The sequence below is a fragment of the Myxocyprinus asiaticus genome, chromosome 1 (genome assembly GCF_019703515.2).
Source record: "Myxocyprinus asiaticus isolate MX2 ecotype Aquarium Trade chromosome 1, UBuf_Myxa_2, whole genome shotgun sequence".
In the NCBI taxonomy this organism is placed as follows: domain Eukaryota; kingdom Metazoa; phylum Chordata; class Actinopteri; order Cypriniformes; family Catostomidae; genus Myxocyprinus; species Myxocyprinus asiaticus.
The window spans coordinates 14,528,407-14,554,315 of record NC_059344.1 but is presented as its reverse complement, the minus strand read 5'-3'; the positions used below and the strand labels follow the sequence as shown (position 1 = coordinate 14,554,315).

At 36.5% G+C, this 25,909-nt stretch overlaps 1 protein-coding gene across 1 annotated transcript; it reads right to left on the bottom strand.

The window, feature by feature from the left end:
* Positions 1–88: 88 nt before the first annotated feature.
* LOC127444948 (putative palmitoyltransferase ZDHHC13) lies at positions 89–25,450 on the bottom strand. The gene is made up of 17 exons (XM_051704631.1): positions 25,315–25,450; positions 24,403–24,599; positions 23,097–23,219; positions 22,569–22,646; positions 22,098–22,242; positions 19,202–19,266; positions 18,183–18,345; positions 15,992–16,117; positions 13,810–13,943; positions 10,381–10,481; positions 9,646–9,770; positions 7,258–7,320; positions 7,068–7,161; positions 6,895–6,978; positions 6,623–6,780; positions 5,796–5,893; positions 89–1,313 (listed from the first exon to the last, which is right to left on the bottom strand). The coding sequence occupies exons 1-17, from the start codon at positions 25,336–25,338 to the stop codon at positions 1,169–1,171; spliced, it is 1,923 nt and encodes a 640-aa protein (XP_051560591.1). The 5' UTR covers positions 25,339–25,450; the 3' UTR covers positions 89–1,168.
* Between the last annotated feature and the right edge of the window lie 459 nt (positions 25,451–25,909).

Genomic DNA, 25,909 nt, shown 5'->3' with positions numbered 1-25,909 from the left:
TTAACTACACATTTGTCATAGCATAAAAGCGTAATGATGACATTAAGAATTAAAGACTTATTGATTCAAAGACCATCTGAAAAGGGTGAAAAAGTTGTTTCTAAGGAAGACCCTGAAGACTTTTATACTCACCCAGACAAAGTACATTCACACGCTAAAAAACATCTTTCAGTTTTAATTATTTATATATATTTGTGTGCACTAAATTTATTACAAGCCACTTTTTTTTTTTTTTTTTTTTTTGCCCATTAAGGATTCATAGATATTGTAATGTTTGAGGTCATGTTTGGCCTGTGCAGAACAAAAATTGGCAACAATAGCCAATGAATCTGACCAACATAAATACAAAAAAAGCCTGATTTATTCCAAATCACAGAACAGGTTTAAAGAACATTTCCCTTATGATGAAATATTAAGTAATAAAAGAAAGGATGAGGAATGTTATTAAGAATTACTTCAACGTAGATGCAATCAAACACGGTCATGTACTATACAGTGGTTAAATAATAATAATATCAAAATTGCTATTGAAAATCAACCTGATTGCTCAGGATAGATATGGTGGGCTATCGTTATACAAATAGCTAAGAAATTATTGTTTTTATTAATTATTCAAATTGTTCCATACAGCTGACGTGTCTTGACTAATGGCATCAACGTTTTGGTAGCTCTGCAGTGTGAAGATACATCTGATTATTAAAGTTTGATGTAATTTCAAATGTATCTTGATTCATCCTGTAGCAAAGAGATGTACGTTTCTCAAAACAAGTCAAGGAAATATGCTTTTCAGCTACTTACATTTTGTAATTCAGCATTTTTGTGTATTTGCCATTTCCAGTAGTTTTTATATCAACAAATTCACAGATTTTAAAAAAAGGGGCCATACAAAAAATTTCAATTCAAAATATACCAGTATACATATAAACATGTATTCATCCTCTTGTATAACATAAACGTTGTAAGGCAAAATCTAACCTTCATCAGCGTAATATACATTACATATATACTATATTTCAGATGAATATAAAAAGTTGATGCTCTTGCAAAAAAGAACAAGTGATCAGTCGAATCTTCATCTCCGTCATTTAAAAAGGTATTAAAATCACGTCAATGGCTCTATGGCTGGGTCAAAGTGTCCTGAAGGAGAAGTGTGCTCTCCCTGAGTGGGTCAAACAGCATCCGGGCCACTGAACATGGGATGTTCTCTGCTGAGACCCATAGGATACTGCTGAGTCCAGTCCAGCACCACTGGCTTACACAGGCCACAGCATCGACACTGGAAGAAGTTCACCAGGTTCCTCACCACTCCCAGACTACAAGAGAAAAAACAAGAGAGGAATGTTATGGCTGAAGAGCCCCTGTGAATAAATGATCAGATAGAATAAGAGTAACTTATTAAATGAATGATGAATGTCATAAAATGACCTATTGTTTTATTTTTTGCCCTCAAAAGTGAACAAAAGTTGAGGACCTGTGTATTTCTTTGAAACTTTTGGGGAGAGGTGACAACGTTATAATTCAATACAGCCTTTCCTGTTCTAACCAAATTCCTTAGGTGAAAAAAAAATACTGTAGTTGAGTGGAGATTACGTGTACATGTACAAGAGAGCATGCTGGTCTACAATATAACACGGTTTCATTAAATAAAATAGAACATTTTCAAGAAACAACTCCAACACTGGAAAAATTGCAAATTTTTTACATTTGTTAAAACATTTTTTTTTTTTTTTTTTAATGGGCCATTATCTAAAAAATGGAGACAAACATGTCCCTTGATTTTTAAGTCATGAAAAAGGTTTCAAATTAGGGATGCATCTTTATAAAATTTTGGGCCGATACCGATTTTAACAAAAAAACTATAGGTCGATACCAATACCAATATTTTGCCGCTTACCTCATTTTGTCATCAGATCACTAATATGTTGGAATTATGCTTTAAAAATGTACAAAGAGGTACAAAACTTTTTTACTGTTCTAACAATAAATAATTTCCACTGAACATGGATTGGATCTGTTGAACACCTGACAGGCAAAATGTTTAAGAGAGACACAATAAAAGATGAACAGAAGATAAAGAGCCAAAAAAGATGCAAAAAAATTACTAAATATGATAAAATGATGACTGATATCACAAAAGGTTATTTTGTACTTCTAAAACATTTTTGCATTTCTATTTTTGCAGTTTAAATCAACAGAACTCAGATTTTACATGCATGTACTGTAGATGATAAATCATTACAAATTCCTACTATGCATGTTGGGCAATTCCACAGAAATGTCAACTACATCATGGAAAACTAAAAGTTGTTACCAAAAGAACAAAACCCCCTTTTAAATTCTGTAATATATTGGTATCATGGATAATGCCGTCCAGACCGCTAGAGGGCGCCACTTGATCACACAGTGCTGACTGAAGTGCTGAATGATATTTTCAAATGCAGCCTTATAAGGTTGAGTTATCGCACAAGGCCATACTGCGATTTCAATTTTAATTCCATTAACTGTGCTGCATTAATGGATATATCATACTGATTTCTCAGATGTCAAAGTCTGCTGGTTTTAAAGCATTTTGAATGGTTTCCCTCATCATGTAGCCAACAGCTAAGTGACGCTTTCACATCTGTCATGTCCATATGACGGTTTTTAAGTATTAGTGTACAACCCCAATTCCAAAAAGTTGGGACAGTATGAAAATGCTAATAAAAACAAAAAGTAGTAATTTGTAAATTATATTCACCCTTTGCTATATTGAAAGCACTACAACTACACATTATATGATGTTTTAACCTGTGAATTTCACTGTTTGTTTTTTTTTTTTGTGAAAATGTACAGTAATTTCAAATTAGATGATTGCAACATGCTCCAAAAAAAGTTGAGATGGGCAATTTAAGACTAATAACAATTTGAGGAGTTGAAATAACAAGGCAATGTGAAACAGGAGATGTTAAACAGGTGAGGCAATCGTGTCATAATATATAAGGAGCCTCCAAAAACAGCCTAGTCCTTCAAGAGCAAGGATCATTCGAGACTTGTCAATTTGCCAACAGATGCTTCAGCAAATAATCCAGCACTTTGAGAACAATGTTCCCTAAAGACAAATTGGAAGGATTTTGGGCATTTCACCCTCTACAGTGCACAATATAGTTAAAAGATTCAAAGAATCTGGTGCGTAAAGGGCAAGACAAAGACCACTTCTGAATGTGCGTGATCTCTGATCCCTCAGACGTCACTGTCTTAAAAAACGTCATTCATCTGTAATGGATATCATGAACATGGACTTGGGATTACTTTAGTAAACCTTTGTTAATCAACACCATTCACTGCTGCATCCACAGATGCAAGTTAAGACTTTATTATGCAAAGCAGAAGCCATACATCAACACTGTCCAGAAGCTCTGCCGACTTCTCTGGGCTCAGTCTCATCTTAGATGGAAAGTAGAACAGTGGAACCGTGTTTTTTTGGTCCAACGAGTCCAAGTTTCAAATAGTTTTTGAAAAACACAACCATCGTGTTCTCCGGGTCAAAGAGGAAAAGGACCATCCAAGCTGTTATCAGCATCAGTCCAAAAGCCAGTGTCTGTATGGAACAGGGATGTGTCAGTGACCATGGCATGGGCAACTCGCACATCTGTGAGGGCACCATAAATGCAGACAGATATATAAACATTTTGGAGCAACAAATACTGCTATCCAGCATGTCTTTTCCAGGGATGTCCCTGCATTTTCCAGCAGGACAACACCAAACCACATCCAGCCCGGATTACAAGTGTGTGAGCAGAGAGTGAGGATGCTAGATTGGCCTGCCTGCAGTCCTGACCATATCCAATTGAGAATGTGTGGTGCATTATGAAGCACACAATATGGCAGTAGTGTAAGAGAACAGCGCAGATATGTAAAAGAGCTAGATGTGTCACTTTAAATTTATTTTTGTGACATCGTAGATTTTGGTTAGTGATAAAAGACTATTTTTGTGTGTAATATGAGCCAGTTGAAGTGACGTGCATTAAGTCAGTGTCAGTCAGTCAGTCAGTGATTTCATTCATCTACACACTATGATCACTGTTATTGCTACTACACTACTAAAGCTGGGAAAAAGCTTTAAACAGCTTTTAACTGACAACTTCAGCATTAAGGCTCATTACAGCTGAGAGACACAACAGACTGATTAATTACACAAACTCAAGGAGCTTACCTCTTACCAGAGTTTACACATTGGAGAGGACATACTGTTCAAAATGGCGGAGGACATTGAGGTTTCTATAGTGAGTGACTCTTGTGGCATGGCTACCGCAAAATAGGGAGAAATACCCCTGCTCAGACAGCTATTTTTCCACAGAGAAAATAGCATGCATTTGACCAAAATGACATTATCTTCAGAAAGCTGACTAACACACTACAGCATCTCTGTTTTAGTGTCGAGACAGACTAAGGTAATCGCACACACTCTCTCTCTCTCTCTCTCTCTCTCTCTCTCTCTCTCTCTCTCACACACACACACACACACACACACACACACTTGTTCTCCAATAACTTGTTAGAAACAGCCCAAGCCGTGATACTAGTTCTAATGTGACATTTTTGAGAGGCTTGGACGCATCATTTGGTTTGAACCAGCAACGGCAAATTCTGATCCGTCATTTAAGAAAGTAGTTCCATGCACAAATGCATTTTTTGTGACCATACTCAGTTTTTCCTCTTATTTTATTTTTTTTTACTAGTCCATTAAACTGTTGTATATAAGCAATATCACACTTGCAATATTGCTCGTGTGATATTGCTTAAATAAACCATTGTTTTTCATATCGGCATGCTTATTACCGATATACCGATTGGTTTCAATTTGGTCAATAATTGGCCGATAAATATCGGCAGCCGATATATCGGTTCATCCTTATTTCAAATAGTCAAGTAACCCCATTTAAGGCATCATTCTATAACCTAAACATTTTAAAATTAAATTAAATGCTCTGACTCTGTACTTAACACATTTTTAGAAAATATAATAATAATAATAATAAAATAATAAATAAAAAAACTCACCTCATCTGGTACACCATTTCTATGACATTTACAGTTATTTATGTGTTTATTTTGTTTTCTTATGTCAAACTTTAGTGCAAGGCATAACACGTGTGCAAAAGAGAAAAAAAAAAAAAAAAAAATAATTCATAATTTAAAAAGAATGTTTGTCCCTTGATTTCATGTCAGTGGTGTTGTCAATGATAAAAACTTGTATTTTGAAAATACCAAAAGTTGTGGAGAAGAACTTCCAAGGTCAAAGTTCAGAGGTCAAGTTGTTCTTTATGATTAACAATAATGTCAAGATGTTAAAAATGTTTTACCCTCAGCTTTTATGCGTGAAATCTAATCTGAACTAAATTGAAAATATCAATATTTTGTAAGTCAGAAAGACAAATGTTTTTGAGATTGACCAAAATATGTTTAAAAATGGTGTACACTCACATTAGATGAAGACTCTTGTCATATCAGTCTTAGAAAAAAAAAAAAGCAACTGTATTGTACACATGGTACTGGGCGCACATTCATGAGTGCCACCATGTTAAGATAATATGTCCAGCCAAATATTACTTGCTTTATCTCGATGATAGAATGCTTTTAGTAGCAGAATAAATAATGGCTGACTTCAAATAGGACATTGAGTGATGCTGAATTTACACCACTAGGTGTCAGGGCAACAAAATAATTACTGAGTGTAGCTTTAATTAAGTTCTTATTTAGCAGCATTGTTATAAACCTTCATTAGTTTCAACTAGGTAAGAAATTCTTCAGCTTACTTGAATGGGTTTTGTCTGAGGGAGAAGGCTTGAGGGAGCTTCCTCTGTCTGAGCGTCAGGTTCACTCTCTCGGCTGTCGTCAGACCCAGATAAGCAATCTGAAAGGAAAGAAAGCCAGTATGTTTAGTCTGAGCTACTGTCTAATTTATCCGCACATTAATACTTTTTATGTGTAACCACATGAAAACAACTTGAGAAATTTGGTCTCCTCCTGAAGTGCTTCAGGTGACTGAGTTTAAATCCTTCCTGTCAAGTGCATTATTCACATTTCTTTTCATAGTAAAACCCTTTAGTAGTATCTGTTCATCATTCAAAACAGCTGCTATGAGAACTAGGGATGCACAATATATTGGTAACCATATGAGTAATGGCTAATATTGGTACTGATCTGATTAGGTCACTATTGGAAGCATTCCAATTCAAACCGCATGTCAGGTTTCAAAAATATATGCCAAGGAGCCTGCAGATGTCCAAATTTATTGTGAAAAAGGAGTTACATTTTGGTCTGTTTCTCAACCAAAACCGATCATATCACTTCAGACGACATGGATTAAATCACTCGAGTCATATGGATCACCTTTACATTTTGTTTTGGAGCTTGAAAGTGTTGGACCCCATTGACTTGCATTGTATGGACAAAAAAACCTCATATATCATAAAAAAACAAAAAACATTTGATTGTGTTCCGCAAAAGAATGTCAGTCATACAAGTTTCAGACGGCATAAGGGTGAGTACGATAAATGATAAGACCATCTTAAAATTTTGGGTGAACTGTTCCTTTAAGGGAACTACAAATTAAACCCATATTGAAGGGGCTGTGGTTTACCTGGTAGAGCTGCAACACAAGAAGTATGAAGGCCCAGGAGATGTTCAAGAAAGCAAAGCAGAAAATGTAGAGCACCCAGGGAGAGCATCCCATCAGAGCGGTTAATGCCCCCCATACGCCATCCTCAGCATAGTGTAGCGGGCAGTGTTTTGACCAGTCTGCGCAAATACACACATTTTTTTATAGTTTATTTAACATTTTCTTCTGTACAGACCAAAAATGCCAGATGTTATTGTAAAGACATCAATTACTTGAATATATTTTGTACTTACACATGATACTGCCATAGAACATCCAGATGCAGAGGAAGTTCAGAGCCACCAGGAACAGCACAAAGAACGGGTGATTTCTGGCCCCTATGGAACAGGTGAGAAAACAGAAGAACAAGGGATAAGTAAAGAGAGAAGTAGTATATGGCAAAAAACTCTCAGTCTGTGCACGTTACCGACGCAGCCATTGATCCAAATGGAGTGGTGATCCTGTTTAGCGACACAGGCATTACATGTAAAGCAGTGACTGGCTCTCATTGGCTTCCTCATCTGCAAAACAAATGTATTATTACCTAGAGCATTTGATGAACAAACCTCCAGGAAACAATAACATTTTTGGGATATTACTGCACTGAGAAAACTTACCATACATGAAGTACAAAATATCCTGGGATCCAAACAGCCTGCCTCTGCCAGAACCATAATATTCTACAGAAAGACCAAAAAAAAAAAAAAAAAAAAAGTATAAGTAGAAAAAGAGTGTACACTATATACACCAACAGGAATAATGAATGAAGGCAAACGTTAGTATTTGGTAGCATTGCCTTTAAATTGTTTAACTTGGGTCAAAAGTTTTGGGAAGCCTTCCACAAGCTTCTCACAATAAGTTGCTGGAACTTGTGTAACTGAGTCAGATTTGTAGGCGTCCATGCTCGCACACGCTTTTTCAGTTCTGCCCACAAATTTTCAGACAAAAAGCCTTAAGCCATTTTGCCACAACTTTGGAGGTGTGGTTGGGGTCATTGTCCATTTGGAAGACTCATTTGTGACCGAGCTTTAACTTCCTGGCTGATGTCTTGAGTTGTTGCTTCAATATATCCACATCATTTTCCTTCCTCAAGATGCCATCTATTTTGTGAAGTGCACCAGTCCCTCCTGCAGCAAAGCACTCCCACAACATGATGCTGCCACCCCCATGCTTCACGGTTGGGATGGTGTTCTTTGGCTTGCAAGCCTCACCCTGTTTCCTCATAACATAATGATGGTCATTATGGCCAAACAGTTCAATTTTTCTTTCACCAGACCAGAGGACATTCTCAAAAAAGTAAGATCTTTGTCCCCATGTGCACTTGCAAACTGTAGGCTTTTTTATGGCAGTTTTGGAGCAGTGGCTTCTTCCTTGCTGAGCAGCCATTCAGATTATGTCGATATAGGACTCGTTTTAGTGTGGATATAGATACTTGTCCACCTGTTTCCTCCAGCATCTTCACAAGGTCCTTTGCTGTTGTTCTGGGATTGATTTGCACTTTTCACACCAAACTACGTTCATCTCTAGGAGACAGAATGCATCTCCTTCCTGAGCGGTATGGTGGCTGCGTGGTCCCATGGTGTTTATACTTGCGTACTACTGTTTGTACAGATGAGTGTGGTATCTTCAGGCATTAGTAAATTGCTCCCAAGGATGAACCTTGGCTGATTTCTTTTGATTTTCTCATGATGTCAAGCAAAGAGGTACTGAGTTTGAAGGTAGGCCTTAAAATACATCCACAGGTACACCTACAATTCAGTACACTCCTATCAGAAGCTAATTGGCTAATTGTCTAAAGGCTTGACATCATTTTCTGGAATTTTTCAAGCTGCTTAAAGGCACAGTTAACTAGTGTATGTAAACTTCCAAAACCCATTGGAATTGTGATATAGTCAACTGAAAATGAAACAATCTGTCTGTAAACAATTGTTGGAAAAATTATTCATGTCATGCACAAAGTAGATGTCCTAGACGACTTGCCAAAACTATAGTTTGCTAATATTAGTGGTTAAAAAATTAGTTTTAATGACATCAACCTAACTGTATGTAAACTTCTGACTTCAACTGTAATTATAGATCATTGTTACAGAGCCAATTCTCTGTCATTTCAAAATAAGAGTCCCATGTGTTTTGGTGTTTTTATAATTGAAAGTCCCACGTTATACACCAAATCTTTTTTTTGGGGGGGGGGGGGGGGTTAATTATTAGGATTTTGGTTTAACAATAAACTATAAAAGGATAGATTATTTTTCTTTCTTTCTATAAATCGATTTAAAAACTATCACCTGATTAATCATTTATCAGACTTTTCCAGCACCTTAGTTTTCGGTATATGCGAAATCTACAATGAGTCGACCTCTAATTTCTAGTCCACTAGGGAAAATGCTTCTATTTTGCATTTTTCAAACTACTTTTTTCAGCATAACAATTTGAGTGAGAAGTTAAACTTAAAAATGTACATGATGATTAAATGATTTACATTCATAATGTCAGTATTTGGTATGTCCCCATTTTGCTTTAATAATGACAGCATGCTCTTGAGCAGAAATGGTCTGACAATCCATGTTATCCCAGCATGAAATGAGAATGTTCCAAAGAGCATCTTGTCAAAGCAAGGAGTTAACATCGTCAATGCCACAAATCTGCTTATTTGACTGGTGATCTAGAAATAATACAGCCTAGTTTCTTTGTTTTCAATTTTCAAATTGCTAGCTTTTAAATCCCATATTTTCAATGTGTACTCAATTTTTATCCCCTCTCTGTCACATCACATAAAAAATTAATTGTTCAGAAATGTAGAACTGTAAAACATCTTTTATATAAACACTAATCGTAATAATCTTTGTCATCTTGCCCGAGTTGATTTAGTGTAATTCTGTAAAAAATGAATCACACAAAACCACACAGACAAACCAATCAGAATCTCACTACAATTAACTGATAGTATAATAAATTGATCAGACAGTAGCGTAACAGCAGCAAATCAGACAATGTCAAGTCATTACCCTTTTCTTCTCCTCCTCGGTTGCCCTAACGATGCCAGGGTCTGTCCTGCAGGAGCGCAGGTAGTAATACAGCAGAGCTGTGACGTTCACTGTAAAGAGTATCTGGACTGTAGCGCTGGGGTCATGTAAACAGCACATATGTTAAGGCCATTCCGAAAACCAAACAGAAATAGCATTTTCTTTAGACTATTAATGTGACTTCTTTTCTTTCTAATTAATGAGAGAAGAGCAGAGATCCAATTCATTTAACAAAACAAATGTAAAGGGGATATAAAAATCAGTGCAACAATGCTAACATGCACAAAATATAGATAAATCATTTTTTTTTATTATACAAAACTGCCATATGGATATTTGTTGTTCCGTAGAGAATAAACCCATTTGTTCATCATTAGAGAAATTATTTCACCATGTCAAAACAATGGAGAGGATTATAGATGTTCATATTTTATCTTAGTAGTAGGAAAAGTTACAATGGCAACAATTAGTGATAATTAACTTCATAAAGCTTCAACCCCTTGTGATGCACTAAACTTGCCCCCGGCTCCATATTTCTTTAATTATTCTGTCATTAGGATTAATCTGCATTGTCTTAAAGGCAGGAAAACATGCATGTAAAATCAATGTATTTATTTGTGAGACGTTTTGCATGTAGAATATGCCATGGCTGACATGAACACAAGTGTATGCGTGTGTGTGATTGGAGTGGGGTGTCTGGGTTTTATATAAGGATATCAGGCAGAAACCACAAGCCCCAAGTGACCACCATCCAGAAGACAGAGGCCATGAGACCTGTCGAGGGAATCAAGGACTGTACTGCCACAGTCGCCAACTGCCTGAAGAGTCAAACCACACATACACACAAATGGAAAAGCATTGTTAGGGCACTTATTGTAGTGGGAATAGCAGCTCTTTAAAATCTTCCTGTGCCTCTTTGTAGAGGTAGACCGATGTATCGCTTTTACAGATTAATTTGTGCCGATAGTTGCTTTTTGGAACTATTGGTTATCGGCAAAATCTATACTGATAGTTGCAAATAGCTTTTTTTTATTTAATTTTTTATTCCTAAGTATTACACTGTAGCCAGTGCTGGAGGATTCTACAGTTCTTAAAACAGTGGCCTCATGGGGATTTGCTTTATTTAAATCTTTTATCATTGACAATATTCATCCATATTTTTATCCTCACTTCAATGCATCTTTTTTTTAAAATGTTTTTATTAAATAATCAAGTGTTCTGAAGTGAAGCAAAAACATGGAAAGAAAATGTGACTGTATGGAAATGTGTCTGTCAGCACATACATTGTGTCTCAAACTTCATATCTCGTGAATACTAAACCTTATTCCTCATTAAACCTCATCGGATGGATGGATGGATGGTGTCCCTTCAATACTTATGGGATGGATGGATGGATGGGTGGATGGACAGAAACAAAACCCTTACTGGGTTAAATAGGATATAAAAACCTTATTTTGTTAAATACTTAAACATAGAGCATTGTATCAGTATAGGGCGTTTTATCAGAGCAAAGTCTTGGTCAATTCAAAATAAGAGTCCCTGGTGTTTTCCGTTAAAAGTCCCACGTTATGGGGGCCTGGGTAGCTCAGCAAGTAAAGACGCTGACTACCACACCTGGAGTCGCAAGTTGGGATCCAGGGTGTGCGGAGTGACTCCAGTCAGGCTTCCTAAGCAACCAATTGGCCCTGCTAATGTGGGTAGAGTCACATTGGGTTAACCTCTTCGTGGTTGCTATAATGTGTGGTTCTCGCTCTTGGTGGGGCGCGTGGTGAGTTGTGTATGGATGCCGTGGAGAATAGCATGAAGCCTCCACACGCGCTAGGTCTCCACGGTAACGTGCTCAACAAGCCACGTGATAAGATGCGTGGATTGACTGTCTCAGACGGAGGCAACTGAGATTCGTCCTCCGCCACCCAGATTGAGGCGAGTCACTACGCCACCACGAGGACTTAGAGCGCATTGGGAATTGGGCACGCCAAAATTGGGGAGAAAATAGAAAATAAAAGTCCCACGTTACGCACCAACTCTTCATTTTTTTTCTGGTTATTATTATTATTTTGGTTGAACAATAAACTGCATGTGGGATTGTATTCCTTTTGGACTCTTGTAGCCTCTATGTCTGTGCCCGTCATAGTAATGAAAGATTTTTATTTGTATTTTGTGTTGTTGTTGCATTCTAGAAATCAATTTTAAAAACTATCGGCCGATTAATCGGTTATCAGACTTTTCCAGCACCTTAGTTATCGATCTGCAAAATCCACTATCCATCCATCTCTACCTCTTTGTGCCAACCTGAACTGTTCCCTAGTACAGACAATCAAAAGCTCACTCTCAGTGCTTGTTAACTGTGTTTACAGTGCCCTCTTGTGGAGGTCAACATCACTGCAAACTCATTTAGTTGCCCAGTTCAAAAATGTACATTCAACAGATGAATCCAAAGCCAATGAAAGTTAAACCACCATATTCCAGAATTCAACTTGCAATATCTCACATAAAATCTCTGATGAACCTTGAATGTTCATACTAACAAGATGGCAAAAATGCCTGCCTAGGTTGGTGTGGGTTTTGCCAGGTTTTTGCAATGCAGTTGCTAAGATATTCTAACACATTGCAATGGGTGGCTAGGCTGTTTTGGGTTTGGGCATCACCAATTACAGAATTAACTAATCAGGCTTATTCACACTAAATGCAAAACAAGATTTTAAGCCAAAACAATGTACCCATATGAACTCTTTCATAACAACAATACCATACTGCATTGGTCTGTTGTTTATTATTTGGAAGCCAGGGCAATTTTTTTTATATTGCTTCAATGACTAAACGTTTATTCAATTTTTCAGACAATTATGAAAGTTCAGCATCACACTTGCTTTAAAGGGATAGTTCACCCAAAAATGAAAATTCCCTCATCAGGAATGTTCTACAGAACAAAAATGAATGTTTTTAGAAGAATATCTCAGCTCTATACGTCCATACAATGGAAGTGAATGGTGACCAGAACTCAAGAGGTTCCAAAAATAATAATAATAATTGTATTTATTTATCACACATTATACATTTGCACATATACAGTGAAATTCTTTTTTTCCACATATCCCAGCTAAGCTGGGCTCAGAGCACAGGCTCAGCTATGATATGGTGCCCCTGGAGCAGATAGGCTCAAGGGCCCAACAGTGGCATCTTGGCAGTGCTGGGGCTTGAACCCCCAACCCTTCTGATCAGTAACCCAAAGCCTTAACCGCTGAGCCACCACTGCCCCAAATAACAATGGTAGCATATAGGTATCTATATCAATCTCCACCTCTGACCAGGTCAGGACCAGTAGGTGGCTGAATGTGAAAGTCACTTCCATGCCAATATGTGGAAGAGAAAGTGAAAGAGTAGATTTACAGTAAAAAAGGACTTCAATATTTATCTGTTTCTCATTGATCATAGTAATATGGATTACTTTTCTACTGCCTTTATGTCCTTTTTTGGCCTTCTGAGTTCTAGTCACCATTTACTTGCATTGTGAGGACAAATAGAGCTGGAATATTCTTCTAAAAATCTTCATTTGTGTTCAGCAGAAGAAAGGGTGAGTAAATGATGATCTTCCCCTTTAAATAGTTTTGGTGTCAAAAACAGTTGTGAACATCTTTGTTGTTTTGTCAGACTTTGTGTGAACAAGCCTTTAATCCATGCAGCATACTGTGTGAAATTATACAGATAATGCAATAAATATCAACATTTTATGTAGTATTCCTAAAAGAAGGAAAAAAAAAATGCATTTGTGTTGGGTTCGGAAATTAGAGTAGATGATGGTAAAGTATTTTATAAGTTAACGCTAACTTTGACAGCACTAAATGACATTTTAAGGTATTTAAAAGATACTTTTTTTAGGTTACAAACTGGTAATTACAAAGGTATTATGCTATAAATGTGGTACATTTCTGAGGACATTTCTAGTGTCCCCATAATTCAATTCACTTAAATGATGTTTTTTTGAAAATGTAAAAATGCAGAAAGCTTTTTGTTAGGTTTAGGGGATAGAATCTATAGTTCCACAGTACAAAAATCATTATGTCTATGGAGAGTCCTCATAAGGATAACCGCACCAACATATGTGTGTGTGTGTGTATCTGTGTGTGTTAGAGTGTGTTTGCTGACCTTGAAGTGAGGTTGATCACGGCTATAATGCAAGCGAGTAAAACTCCCTTCAGTAACCAAGACTCCGTCCTCATGTCCAATATGGCACCGAAGGCCCCGACCACAACAACACTAAACACACACTGTAGATAGACCTGAAATAGAAAAACCACAGATAGCTTTTTTTTATTTTATTTTTTATTCCTCCATGTTACACTATAGCCAGTGCTGGAGGATTCTACAGTTCTTAAAACAGTGGCCTCTAGAGTCACAACACACACATTTTCACCCATTCATCCTCTGAATAATGAAGTCTTTTCAACTGCAGTGCAAGTCTAAAATCAGGGTTAAAGCAAAGGAGGAATGTGAGTCAAATAATAAGTGGAATGTTACTTTCTCGTTTCATAAAAGACTATAAATGGAGAATTCTCCAGGGCCAAACACGCATTATGTGAGAAATTGGCTGCTGTTTTTTCAAGGCTCTGGGATTTCAAGTACTCCCCTCATGTCTTTCTTAATAAGGATAGTGAAAGCAGTGTGTGTGTGTTTGTGTGTATTAAGAGTGTTTGCATGGAACTTCTGAGTAACAGATTTTAAATACAAACCACAGAAAAGCTGGGAATTGTATGAGATGCAACAACATTTTTTCCTTTAAATAATAAAAATAAATATTTTAAATATTTTTTAATAGTTCACTTCTGTGCTTCCAATGCTTCCAAATATTTACTTTGATAACAGCACTAATAGTATTTTAGTCTTAAATAAGGAACAAAGCCTATGTTTGGAATGGAATACTAGCGTACAGCGTTCTGAACACTGTGCGGTATATACACTGCCTACTATTTTTAAGACCCCATTTACACCTGGTATTAAAGGGATAGTTCACACAAAAAACATTCTCTCCATTTACTCACCCTCATGCCTTCTCAGATGTGTATGGCTTTCTTTCTTCAGCAGAATACAAACGAAGATTTTTATAAGAATATCTCAGCTCTGTAGGTCCTTACAGTGTAAGTGAATGGCGATCAGACCTTTGTAGCTCCAAAAAATCACATTAAAGGAAACATAAAAGTAATCCAGTGGTTAAATCCATATCTTCAGAAATGATATAATAGGTGTGGATGAGAAACTTAACAATAGTTAAGTCATTTTTTGTTTTTACTCTAAATCTCCACTTTCACTTTCAGATGTGAAAGTGAAACTAAACAGGCTCCACATGTGACATTAAGATGCAAAAGTGAAAGTGAAAAGTAAAAAAGGACTTACATTTTGATCTGTTTCTCACCCACACCTATTATATTGCTTCAGAAGATATTGATTTAAACACTAGAGTCTTATGGATTACTTTTATGTTTCATTTATGTGATTTTTGGAGCTACAAAGGTCTGATCACCATTCACTTGCATTGTGAGGACCTACAGAGCAGAGATATTCTCTTAAAAATCTACGTTTGTGTTCTGAAAGAAAGTCATACACATCTGAGATGGCATGAGGGTGAGTAAATGATGAATTTTCATTTTTGGGTGAACTGTCACTTTAAGATGCGTTTTGGGTAAAAGTAGTGTGTGTGTGTGTGTGTGTGTGTATCAACAAGTGCGTACTGTGCAAAGCTTCAATGTTTCAAATAGTATTTTTTGTCAGTGTGATGACTTCCCGTTGCATGCTTAATTCAGCTAGCAGCGTAGTTATCATCTCTGAAAAATGAATTAAAATTTAAATGAGTCACGTAACCGATGTTAAAAACTGTGGCTGATTTTACTCTCCGTTCATTCATTCTAAACTGTAAATGGAAGGTCAAGCACATTGCACACATACAGACAATCTACATACTGTGCACAGTATACATACAAGATAATACAGAAATAGTAAGAGTAGCATGATAGTATGCAATTCCAAACATATTTAACATTTTAGAAGAAGCCATATACTTTAATCTAAAGTAATCAACAGTGATAGGCCAAGAATCCACTTAAGACGAGAACATACACAAACAAATTGTTAAACGAAATACTTAGAAAAATACTCTAGATATGAAAGTATATAATTAAGGTCATAAAATAAAAATAAAAATTTAATGTATTTTTTTTTTGCCTGTGTAAATTTGATATTAAAATAATCAGACTTTAAATACAGTATGTACACGTAACCCTGAACCAGGCTTTAAGCCGAACTTGTTGGTGTGAGCTCGTCCGAGCATGAATACCTTGTATTTATTAAGCACTTTCCGACATGCGGAGTTGGCTTTGACTCTTTCTGTCTTCACTACGTTGAGCATGTGAATGAGCAGAGGGCTGTGCACCTGGTGCGCAAGGTCGATGGGAGTGTGACCCTGAAAATAACAAAAAAAATGTCAGCAAAAATCCCGACACAAGGTAACTCTCAACATACAAGCTGAATGCCTGAGTATGCACGGAGCACAATGTTTTAGAGCCAGTTTGACACATTTGGAGAAACACTGCTCTTTTGTTCTGCTTGTTCAATTATCACCATTACAGCTTTGGATTTAGTGAGTGGACACGAAATAACATGCAATGATGTCACAACATACCATTTAAAGTCTATGGAATAAATGTGCAAGGTACTTTCAGAAAGAAATTGGAACTGCATATGAATGCAATCATCTTATTCTCATACTGAGCTTAGAGAAAACATGAAATTACAAAATGTACAGCATTTACATTTACTCTATATATAAATGTTCCTGGTCTTATTCTACACAATTCATCTGAAAAAAGGTTTTGTAATAACATTCTCCACCTTTTAAATGACTTTTCTGCTGATTTAACCAATGCAATTCGGGCAGGGAATAATAATACTTACCAAATAAACTTCTACATTTTCTGAAGTAAATGTGAGTAGTGCTTACATGTGTAAAACTCCTCGTCATGATACTAAATTGTTCTGGGACATTGCTAGGTGGTTGCTAGGGTGTTCTGGGTGGTTGCTTACTTGTCTAAGTCAAAACAGCCCACCCTATAGTCTTTATAATACTCTGGTTTCTATATATGGCACAAGTAGCTCTTTCAATGCAAGTCTATGGGACTTTTTATCCTGTTTTATCATCTGCCGAGTGAAAATCGTAAGACCAGTCGCTTAGATAAACAACAGGACACTTCTCCTCAACAAGCTGCACAATTCAAGGTATAAAACTCTACATTATTTCCAACTAAACAGTTGAAAATATGCCACATAAATGGAAGTTAAAGCTGAAATGAGAGTTAAAATCTTCCCCTATCCCAGCCTAGAGACAACTTAAAGGGATAGTTCACACAAAAATGAAATTTCTCTTTATTATTTACTCACCCTCATGCCATTCGAGTTGTGTATGACTTGTTTCTTTCTTCTTCAGAACACAAATGAAGATTTTTAGAAGAATATTTCAGCTCTGTAGGTTCATACAGTGCAAGTGAATGGTGGTAAGAACTTTGAAGCTCCAAAAATCACATAAAGGCAGCATAAAAGTAATCCATAAGACTTCAGTGGTTTAATCCACGTCTTCTAAAGCGATCCAATCGATTTTGGGTGAGAACAGACCAAAATATAACTCATTTTTCACGGTATATCTTGCCATTGCAGACTCTAGCCACAATCATGATTTTAAAACTTCCTAGTGCTTGATGCTAGCGCAGAGCACTACATGGTGCTAGGAAGTGTAATCGAGCTTGAAATTATGATCGCCAAGGAGATTGCTGACGTCAAGATTTTTTTAGTGAAAAAGGAGTTACATTTTGGTCTGTTCTCACCCAAAAATGATTGGATCGCTTCTGAAGACATGTATTTAACCACTGGAGTCATATGGATTACATTTATGCTGCCTTTATATACTTTTTGGAGCTTCAAAGTTTTGGTCACCATTCACTAGCACTGTATGGACCTACAGAGCGGAGATATTCTTCAGAAATCTTCGCTTGTGTTCTGCAGAAGAAAGAAAGTCATACACATCTGGGATGGCATGAGGGTGAGTAAATGATGAGAGAATTTTCATTTTTGGGTGAACTATTCCTTTAAGTAAGCCATTCGTTTATTTTCTCAAAATGGAAACACTCATAAATTCCTATTTGTTTTCAGCGGCTCAACAAGCATAACACAACAACACTGACTCAACCAATGGTGTCAGCTGGGGGCAGGACTATCTGTTTCTTTGATCCACAGCAGATGGGGGCCGGTTTTGGAAAGCTGTTTGAAAACAATGTTTTTTTTTGCAATTCTGTTCAGTGGTGCATAAATTACACACCGGATCTAAATGTATTATTAATCATTCAAAATGGAATGCTGCTTTTGATCACCCAGACACTTCTAAAATCTGGGTTGAAACTTTACCATACCCAGTTTCTCTCTAGTGCTATTCTAAATCACATCCACACAAAGATTTATTTCTGTTAGTGCACATTTACATTGGCATTCTCCAAGTCCACACTGGCTCCAGCATCCAACAGGATCTTTGCAGCATCTACGTTGCCGGCCAGCACAGCGCAGTGTAGAGGGGAGTTTCTGTTTACTTTATCAACAGCATTCACTGAAGCGTTGCACTTCAGCAGGAAGTTTGTGGGCTCAGATCTGTATTAAAGAAAACCACAGAGACAGAGTGTGAGAAGAGAGAAGTATTACGGAAGGAAAGAGTTTTTTTAACTACAGCTCCCGAGATATACAAAATTTCAAGCTGTGTCTATTACACTAGTCTTTGGTTTTGGTTTGCTTCAGGACCCAGATGAAGCAGCTACCCAACAAAGTACCAAAATTGTTTATTTGACAAAAAATTTCCTTAACATTAAACACTGAAATTATTAAAATTACAACGGACTGCATAGGCCGAACGATATGCACAAATATCAACACGAAAGAGGTTACTTATTTTTACTTTCTAAAACCGTGATCAACCTCGACCAGATGAAAAATATAAGGATAGACATGAAACTGTGTTTTTAATTCTTTCAAATAAATCATATAAAATCAAACAAATTATTCATGAACTGGCCAGAGAATTTAAGGGGGCTGCGTTAAATTAGAAAACATACATTTTAACATTAGATGTTAAATTTCGATTTTAAATTCACTATTGTTTTATATAGAATTGTTCTAGAGTCTATACAGTATTTAACACAATTATATCAGAAGTAACTAATTACTGAAAAGTTAAGAGTAATACCTTACATTACTTTTTAAATGAAAAAGTAATTTAATTACAGTAATTAATTACTTAGTAATACATTACACCCAACACTGATAAAATGGTTAGTTGGACATTATTATTTGCATTTCTACTTGTTTTTTATCTCCTGTCCTTGATCCTATCAAAACAGTCCTGTGACCAACCAGCTGAGAACCCTTGTATTATACTTTATGATGTCTGAGAAAAAGGTTTTTGGTGTTAATAACTGCTACTGAAGTCTGTCGAGTCAATCAGAAGTTTTACCCAATGATTTTCTGTGCTGCCAACATCAGTGTAGTCTGTCCATTTATATCTGGTGAATCCACTTCCTAAAACAATGTCAAAACAACAAGTAGATTCAATACAAGCAAATGTTTTTCACATTGCCATTGTTAACCATGTAAGTTTTAAAGGGATAGTGCACCCAAAAATTAAAAAATTCTCTCATCATTTACTCAACCTCATGCCATCCCAGATGTGTATGACTCTCTTTCTTCTGCAGAACACAAATTATGATTTTTAAAAGAATATTTCAGCTCTGTAGGTCCATACAATGCAAGTGAAAGCTCCAAAAAGCACATAAAGGCAGCATAAAAGTCATCCATACAACTCAAGTGGTTTAATCCATGTCCTCTGAAGCAATATGATAGGTGTGGGTGAGAAACAGATCAATATTTAAGTCCTTTTTTACTATAAATTCTCCTCCCTGCCCAGTATGTGGCAATATATGTATGAACAGTGCTTGAAGTGGGGCGGTACGCAGTACCTGCACTTCTATAATTTACTCTACAGAGTCTTGCATACCACCACTTCTCAGAGTCTCCTGGTACGATGTAATGTCTTTATTTAATGTAAGTCAGTGATTTGATGAGGCTCTCCAAACACCTTTATCTGACCTTCCAAATTATTTTGATAAAATCGTGCTAGTATACATCCGAGCCCTCTCTGCGCAAAACTCAGCGGTGAGTTTAACAACACTCGACATGTGCAACAGCAGCCGCGGTCATCAAGCGATCCATGGTCCAGTTCCAGAGGAGCGCCCATGTTTAAGCTTGTCAGGCCATAGTTCAGTTTCACTCTTCTCCAAAACATGAACCAGCAACTTTTGGGTGAGCACATTTTATCACGTCTTATTCACTCAAATGTTTTTATGCAAATGGCTTAGCTGCTGGATGCAGTCGAAACTACAGACTGTCAGTGATGTCAGCTCATACGCACAACCTTTTTTCACAAGAGGCAAAACGATGATGAAAACAAAACCTTCAAAGAAAATACACAGGAAAATGTGCTTTTATTCTCCATTCTTTTCTGTAGTGCTCATAAAAAGATTACGTGAAATGACACTGAACTTGCCTATGCATATATCTTGACAGTGTTATTTCTACATCGTCCTCAATCTTGAACATCATCAAATCAGTTTGTTCACTGTTTCTTATGATTATTTATTATCTGCACAAGTATCTGGCTCCTGTGTGCAAATTAATGTGTGCAGGATAAGGAAGGCAAATTTTGCCCTCATTGAATGGGAGGATAATAAAAAATGTAAAAAGGAAAAACAGACATTATGCTCTTTTTCAGTTTTAGGCTGCATTTATTTAATGTGAAAAGACAGTTCTACATTAGATTGCCATTGTTCTCTTATGTGTGTTGATATTGTCAAAGATACAGACTTTAGCAGATCTAAATATTCTTTCTCAGTTTTCATAAACAATAACCATACATTGTATGTTTTTATTTTCAAAGTAAAGCTAAACAAAACCTATTTGTTAGTTGAGGATGTAAGGCCATATTTGTTCTTCAGCCAGATCTTAAGAAGGAATTTGACCTTGAAAATGTAATTTAAATACTATTTAAATGTAAATAAACACATAATTAACCGTTTTGTTTTTACATGTTAACATGTTAGTTATAATAAGTGTTAGGTAAGATAAATACGGATAAAAAAAAGTTTGGCCCCAGTTCAGTTTATAAATCCCCCAAATTATTTACTTATTTTTAAATATATGTTGCAAACAAAAACAGTCTAAGAGTATATTTTTTATATAACATTAAAAAACAACAAGGAAAGTACCTGCATTATTTTAATTCTACTTCAAGCACTATGTAGGACGAATGCAAATCACCAAAAACAAAAGAATGTGAAAGTGAAAGTGAAAGTGGAGATTTAAAAAAAGGACTTAAATATTGGTCTGTTTCTCACCCACACCTATCATATCGCTTCTGAAGACATGGATTAAACTACTGCAGTCGTATGGATTAATTTTATGATGCCTTTATGTGATTTTTGGAGCTTCAAAGTTCTGGCTACCATTCACTTGCGTTGTGTGGAGCAACAGAGCTGAAATATTCTTCTAAAAATCTTCATTTCTGTTCAGCAGAAGAAAGAAAGTCAAACACATCTGGGACGGCATGAGGGTGAGGAAATGATGAAAGAAAACTTCATTTTTAGGTGAACTATTCCTTTAAGGGGAAATTGTCATCATTCACTCACACTCGTGTTGTTCCAAACCAGCATGCCTTTTCAATACTGAGGAATATTCCCAGTTCAATAAAAGTAATATTTATAAGTTAAATAAAAGCTCAATCGACAGCATTTATGACATAATGCTGATTACCACAAAAAAATTATTTCGACTCATCCTTCCTTTCTTTAAAAAACAATGGAAGTGAATGGGGCAGTGTTTGGAGGGTTTAAAAGCAGAAATGTGAAGCTTATAATTTATGCTGTAATAAAATAATAATAATAGTATTATTAAAGTAATTGAAGTAATAATAAACTCATGTATTTATGCTGTAAAGTTGTCTAAATCATTGTTTACGTCGTTGCATCGCCATGGCAACACAGTTGAATAATTGGATATTAACTTTACACAGAAAAAGTTAATAAGCGATTTTATCACATTATAATCATGTTAACACATATTATTTACATCATGTGGCTAAACTTTTGAAGCAGTGAGTATTTTATCGTTTACGGATTGGCCCCAGAAAGAGCCTCACCGTAACCCGTAACTTCGATTTTTGCTTTTTGTTTAACAAAAGGAGGGAAAAGTCTAAATTACTTTTTATGATAATCAATATTACGGCACAAATGCTGTCGATTGAGCTTAACTTGTATTGAACCTGAACTATTCCTTTTAAATGACACTGTTTGTCGCACCTGTCCTTTGGCCATAAGGTAAGCAGTGATGGGCATATGCTGGAAGAGTACAGCCAGATGGAGCCCACGATACCCCTCTGCATCTGCTAATGATGGGTCAGCTCCATAACGCATGAGCTGAATGACCATAGACAAATGTCCCTGTCTGTTCAGAGATAAGGGGGAACAATGTAAGCAGCTATACAGACAGAATAAAAAATGTAAACATTCCAAGTTAACAAAAGAATCCAGCATTTGTTGGAACATACATGTTTTGTTTGCTTTGACCTGATCTAAGTGATGGTATTTTTTAATTTTTTTACAAAAACGGCACAAAGCACATTTAATTGGTAATTGGATGAGAAATCAATCGTAATAAAGTATTTAATCATATGCTTTTGCCAATTTCCATGTCATGCCCTGTCATAGCAAACTTTCCCTAATAAGACATAATTCGCCTGCGTTTAAATTGAGGGTTTATATAAAACTCACCGTATGGCCCAATGGAGTGGTGTAGAATTGAGGTCACCACCTAGTTGGTCTATGACGGCACCTTTAGATATATAGTATCTATGAAACAAATCAGAACACAGAATACAATTACGAAATTTTAAACAAACATTTACTAAACTTTTAACAAACCTTTATTTTTAACTTAAGTGTTATAACTGTTAATAAAACCTTAAAGGAATATTCCGGGATCAGTACAAGTTAAGCTCAACCAGAGTCCCCCGGTCACTGGGGGTTGCGTCAGGAAAGGCTTTCCGGCGTGTGCCAAGTCAAATATGCGGATCACGGATGTGCCCCCATTCACTTCCACTGTAAGTGCCTCACTGTAACCCAGATTTTTTGCTTTTTTTAAAGAAAAGGAGGGACTTTATTTTTGTGGTAATCAACATTACGCCACAAATGCTGTCGATTGAGCTTAATTTGTATTGAACCCGGAATATTCCTTTAACATAATGCGCAGTCTTGAACTTGTCAATTAAATAGCCATTAAACAACAGAAACACATCTTACTTGACAATATCTGCTCGATTATTGATGGCAGCCCAATGGAGCAGCGTAACATTCTCTTTATCAGGTTGTCTGACATCATAACCAGCCTCTATAAGCTCTTTACACCTCTCAAGAGCACCATACCTACAATTTAAAATCCCAATGGAAAGATTTAGTTTATTTTTGCATCAGACTTGACTTCCAAATATTAAGCCTCATACACTCAGGTTTCAATGCATGAACAACTGGTAGAGAAAACCTGTATTTTCTAATGAGAATGAACTATTTGTGCAAGTGAGACAACAGATGTAGAACAAAACTGTTAATGGAAACCTAGCTATTACAAAAGCACAACGCAATGCTGTATTTGAACTCTATATCATGTTTTGTCTGTTCTACAATGCAAAGATCGATGATCTGTTTACACACTTTCCTCACTCAATGCTCAGTGTCATTACAGCTTGATCTTAGAATAGATTGAGAATGTGTGAAACTGCAATACCTTGCAATCTACAGGTGTGACAATATACTGTATATTCCTAGTTAACGTCTATCAACATCAAGATTTTAGGTTAAAATGTGCATAAATGTTTAATGTTTCATGCAAGTGAATGGCGGCCAGAACTTTGAAGCTCCAAAAGGCACATAAAGGCAGCATAAAAGTAATCCGTACGACTCCAGTGGTTTAATCCATGTCTTCTGAAGTTATTTAATCAGTTTCTGGTGAGAACAGACCAAAATATAACTCTTTGCACTGTACATCTTGCCATTGCAGTCTCTAGGCACGATCACGATTTTAAGCTCAATTCCACTTCTTAGTGCTTGACGCATGCGCAGAGCGCTAAATGGCGCTATAGGAAGTGTAATCGAGATTAAAATCATGATCGCCAAGAGGACTGCTGATGACAAGGTTTATAGTGAAAAAAAAAGAGTTATATTTTGGTCTGTTCTCACCCAAAACTGATTGGATCGCTTCAGGAGAACACTAGAGCGATATGGATTTATTGTATGCTGCATTTGTGTGCTTTTTGGAGCTTCAAAGTTCTGGCAACCATTCACTTCCATTTTATGGACAAACAGAGCTGAGATATTCTTCTAAATATTTTTGTTTGTGTTCTGCTGTAGAAAGAAAGTCATACGCATCTGTGATACTAGGTGCGATTATTTTTGGGTGAACAATTCCTTTAAAAGTACAGGTCTCTCAATGAAGATCAGCTTAGAAGCTGCATGCACAATAATTGAAATGAATCATGTCACACCGCAGGACATGTCAACTACCCATGTCCAAGGTATCTTTACAATTAAATTTAATCCCACTGAGTCTTACTGTGTTGCCTTGATGATATCCCAGGAACTGCTGTCCTCGGGGTGTGAGAACTTCCTCGGCTGCTGTGTTGGATCAAGAGGTCCCGGGACGAGTGGGCCATGGAAGCCGGGCATGAAGCCACCGAATCCAGGACCTCCATGTTCGTGGCCACCGCCATGTCCATGACAACTGTCACCCATATGACCATGGGAGTGGCACTTCAAAATACAATATGACCATTCTCATCTAAAGGTTACTGCCCTAATAAGCTAACATTTTTAGAGGGTCTACAGTGTAATGATCAAACAGATTATTGTTGTTACTAAGATGTGTCACTAGATGGCGATGTTACAAAGGTGCATCTAAGTAATATACTGAGAAGAACACACCTCGGTGACATGAGGTAGTCTGCATGTGGCTGATTACACTATATTACAATGTTTATTAATTGTTCGAGCATTCTTCATTTTATATAAACATGTGAACATAACATACAGTACATGGCAGAAAGTGAACCTTCATACAGGTTGTCAGTAGCAAACTGACTGATGGTGCATGATTTGCTGTTTGATCCTCCTATGATCTCAAAACTGCAGTAAATCCATAAGCATGTTAAATAATTAGCCATTTATGGTCAGTAATAACCCAATGATTAGCAGGGCTATTGATAGCTATTAAACAGGTCTTACAATCATCACATCTGCTTCATATTACAATTTGACTCGTCTCTAAACCTTTTTACTTATCGATTTGTCAGTATAACTTGTGTATCTTGAATGACCGATCGATCTGCTCGACGTGGATATACGCACAAACACTTACAAAAACAAACAAATACACACTCAGGTGATCAGTTAGCAATAGAAGCTAATCTAGCTTCACAGGTCTGAGCAAACAGATGCAACTAGAATATAAATCTTTTTTCCCACTCACTCCGTCTCCTTCGTCCCAGTCCATCACTTATGTGTGAGGTTATCAGTGACTGATCATGAAGAACTGATCAATTACTCTGGTAACTGGAAGTCTGTCGTGTATTCAACGCATCTTCCACTTCCTGGATACGAGTAATGAATCGAACGCTCTGATTGGTACGTTTGTTTCTATGACGTTGCTCATGTTTACCTAATTTGTCGCGCTCAAGTCCGCCGAAAGAAGCACAAACGAGAGAAATGTCGTTTAATCAATTCATCAGTTTATCTTAGATGTCAGTTGTGTAATTTACCAGTTCAGCACGATGTTCCAGTTCCGTTTGTGAAACTTTGAGAAAGATACACAGAATATATGAATGATAATGAGAGTTTTTTCTTTTCAGGCATCGTGTGAATTCTTTAATCCCCAAACTTGAATTTGACAGCTTTGTACAGTTACTAAAAAAAAAAAAAAAAAAAATAATAATGTACCATGGTAATTCCACAACATTGTTTGAAGTACCATATAAGTATATAAGTATAATTTTATAATGAATAATTTTTGTTAAAAAAAAAAAAAAAACACATATGCCAAGAGAAATCCACTGCTTACATTCAGA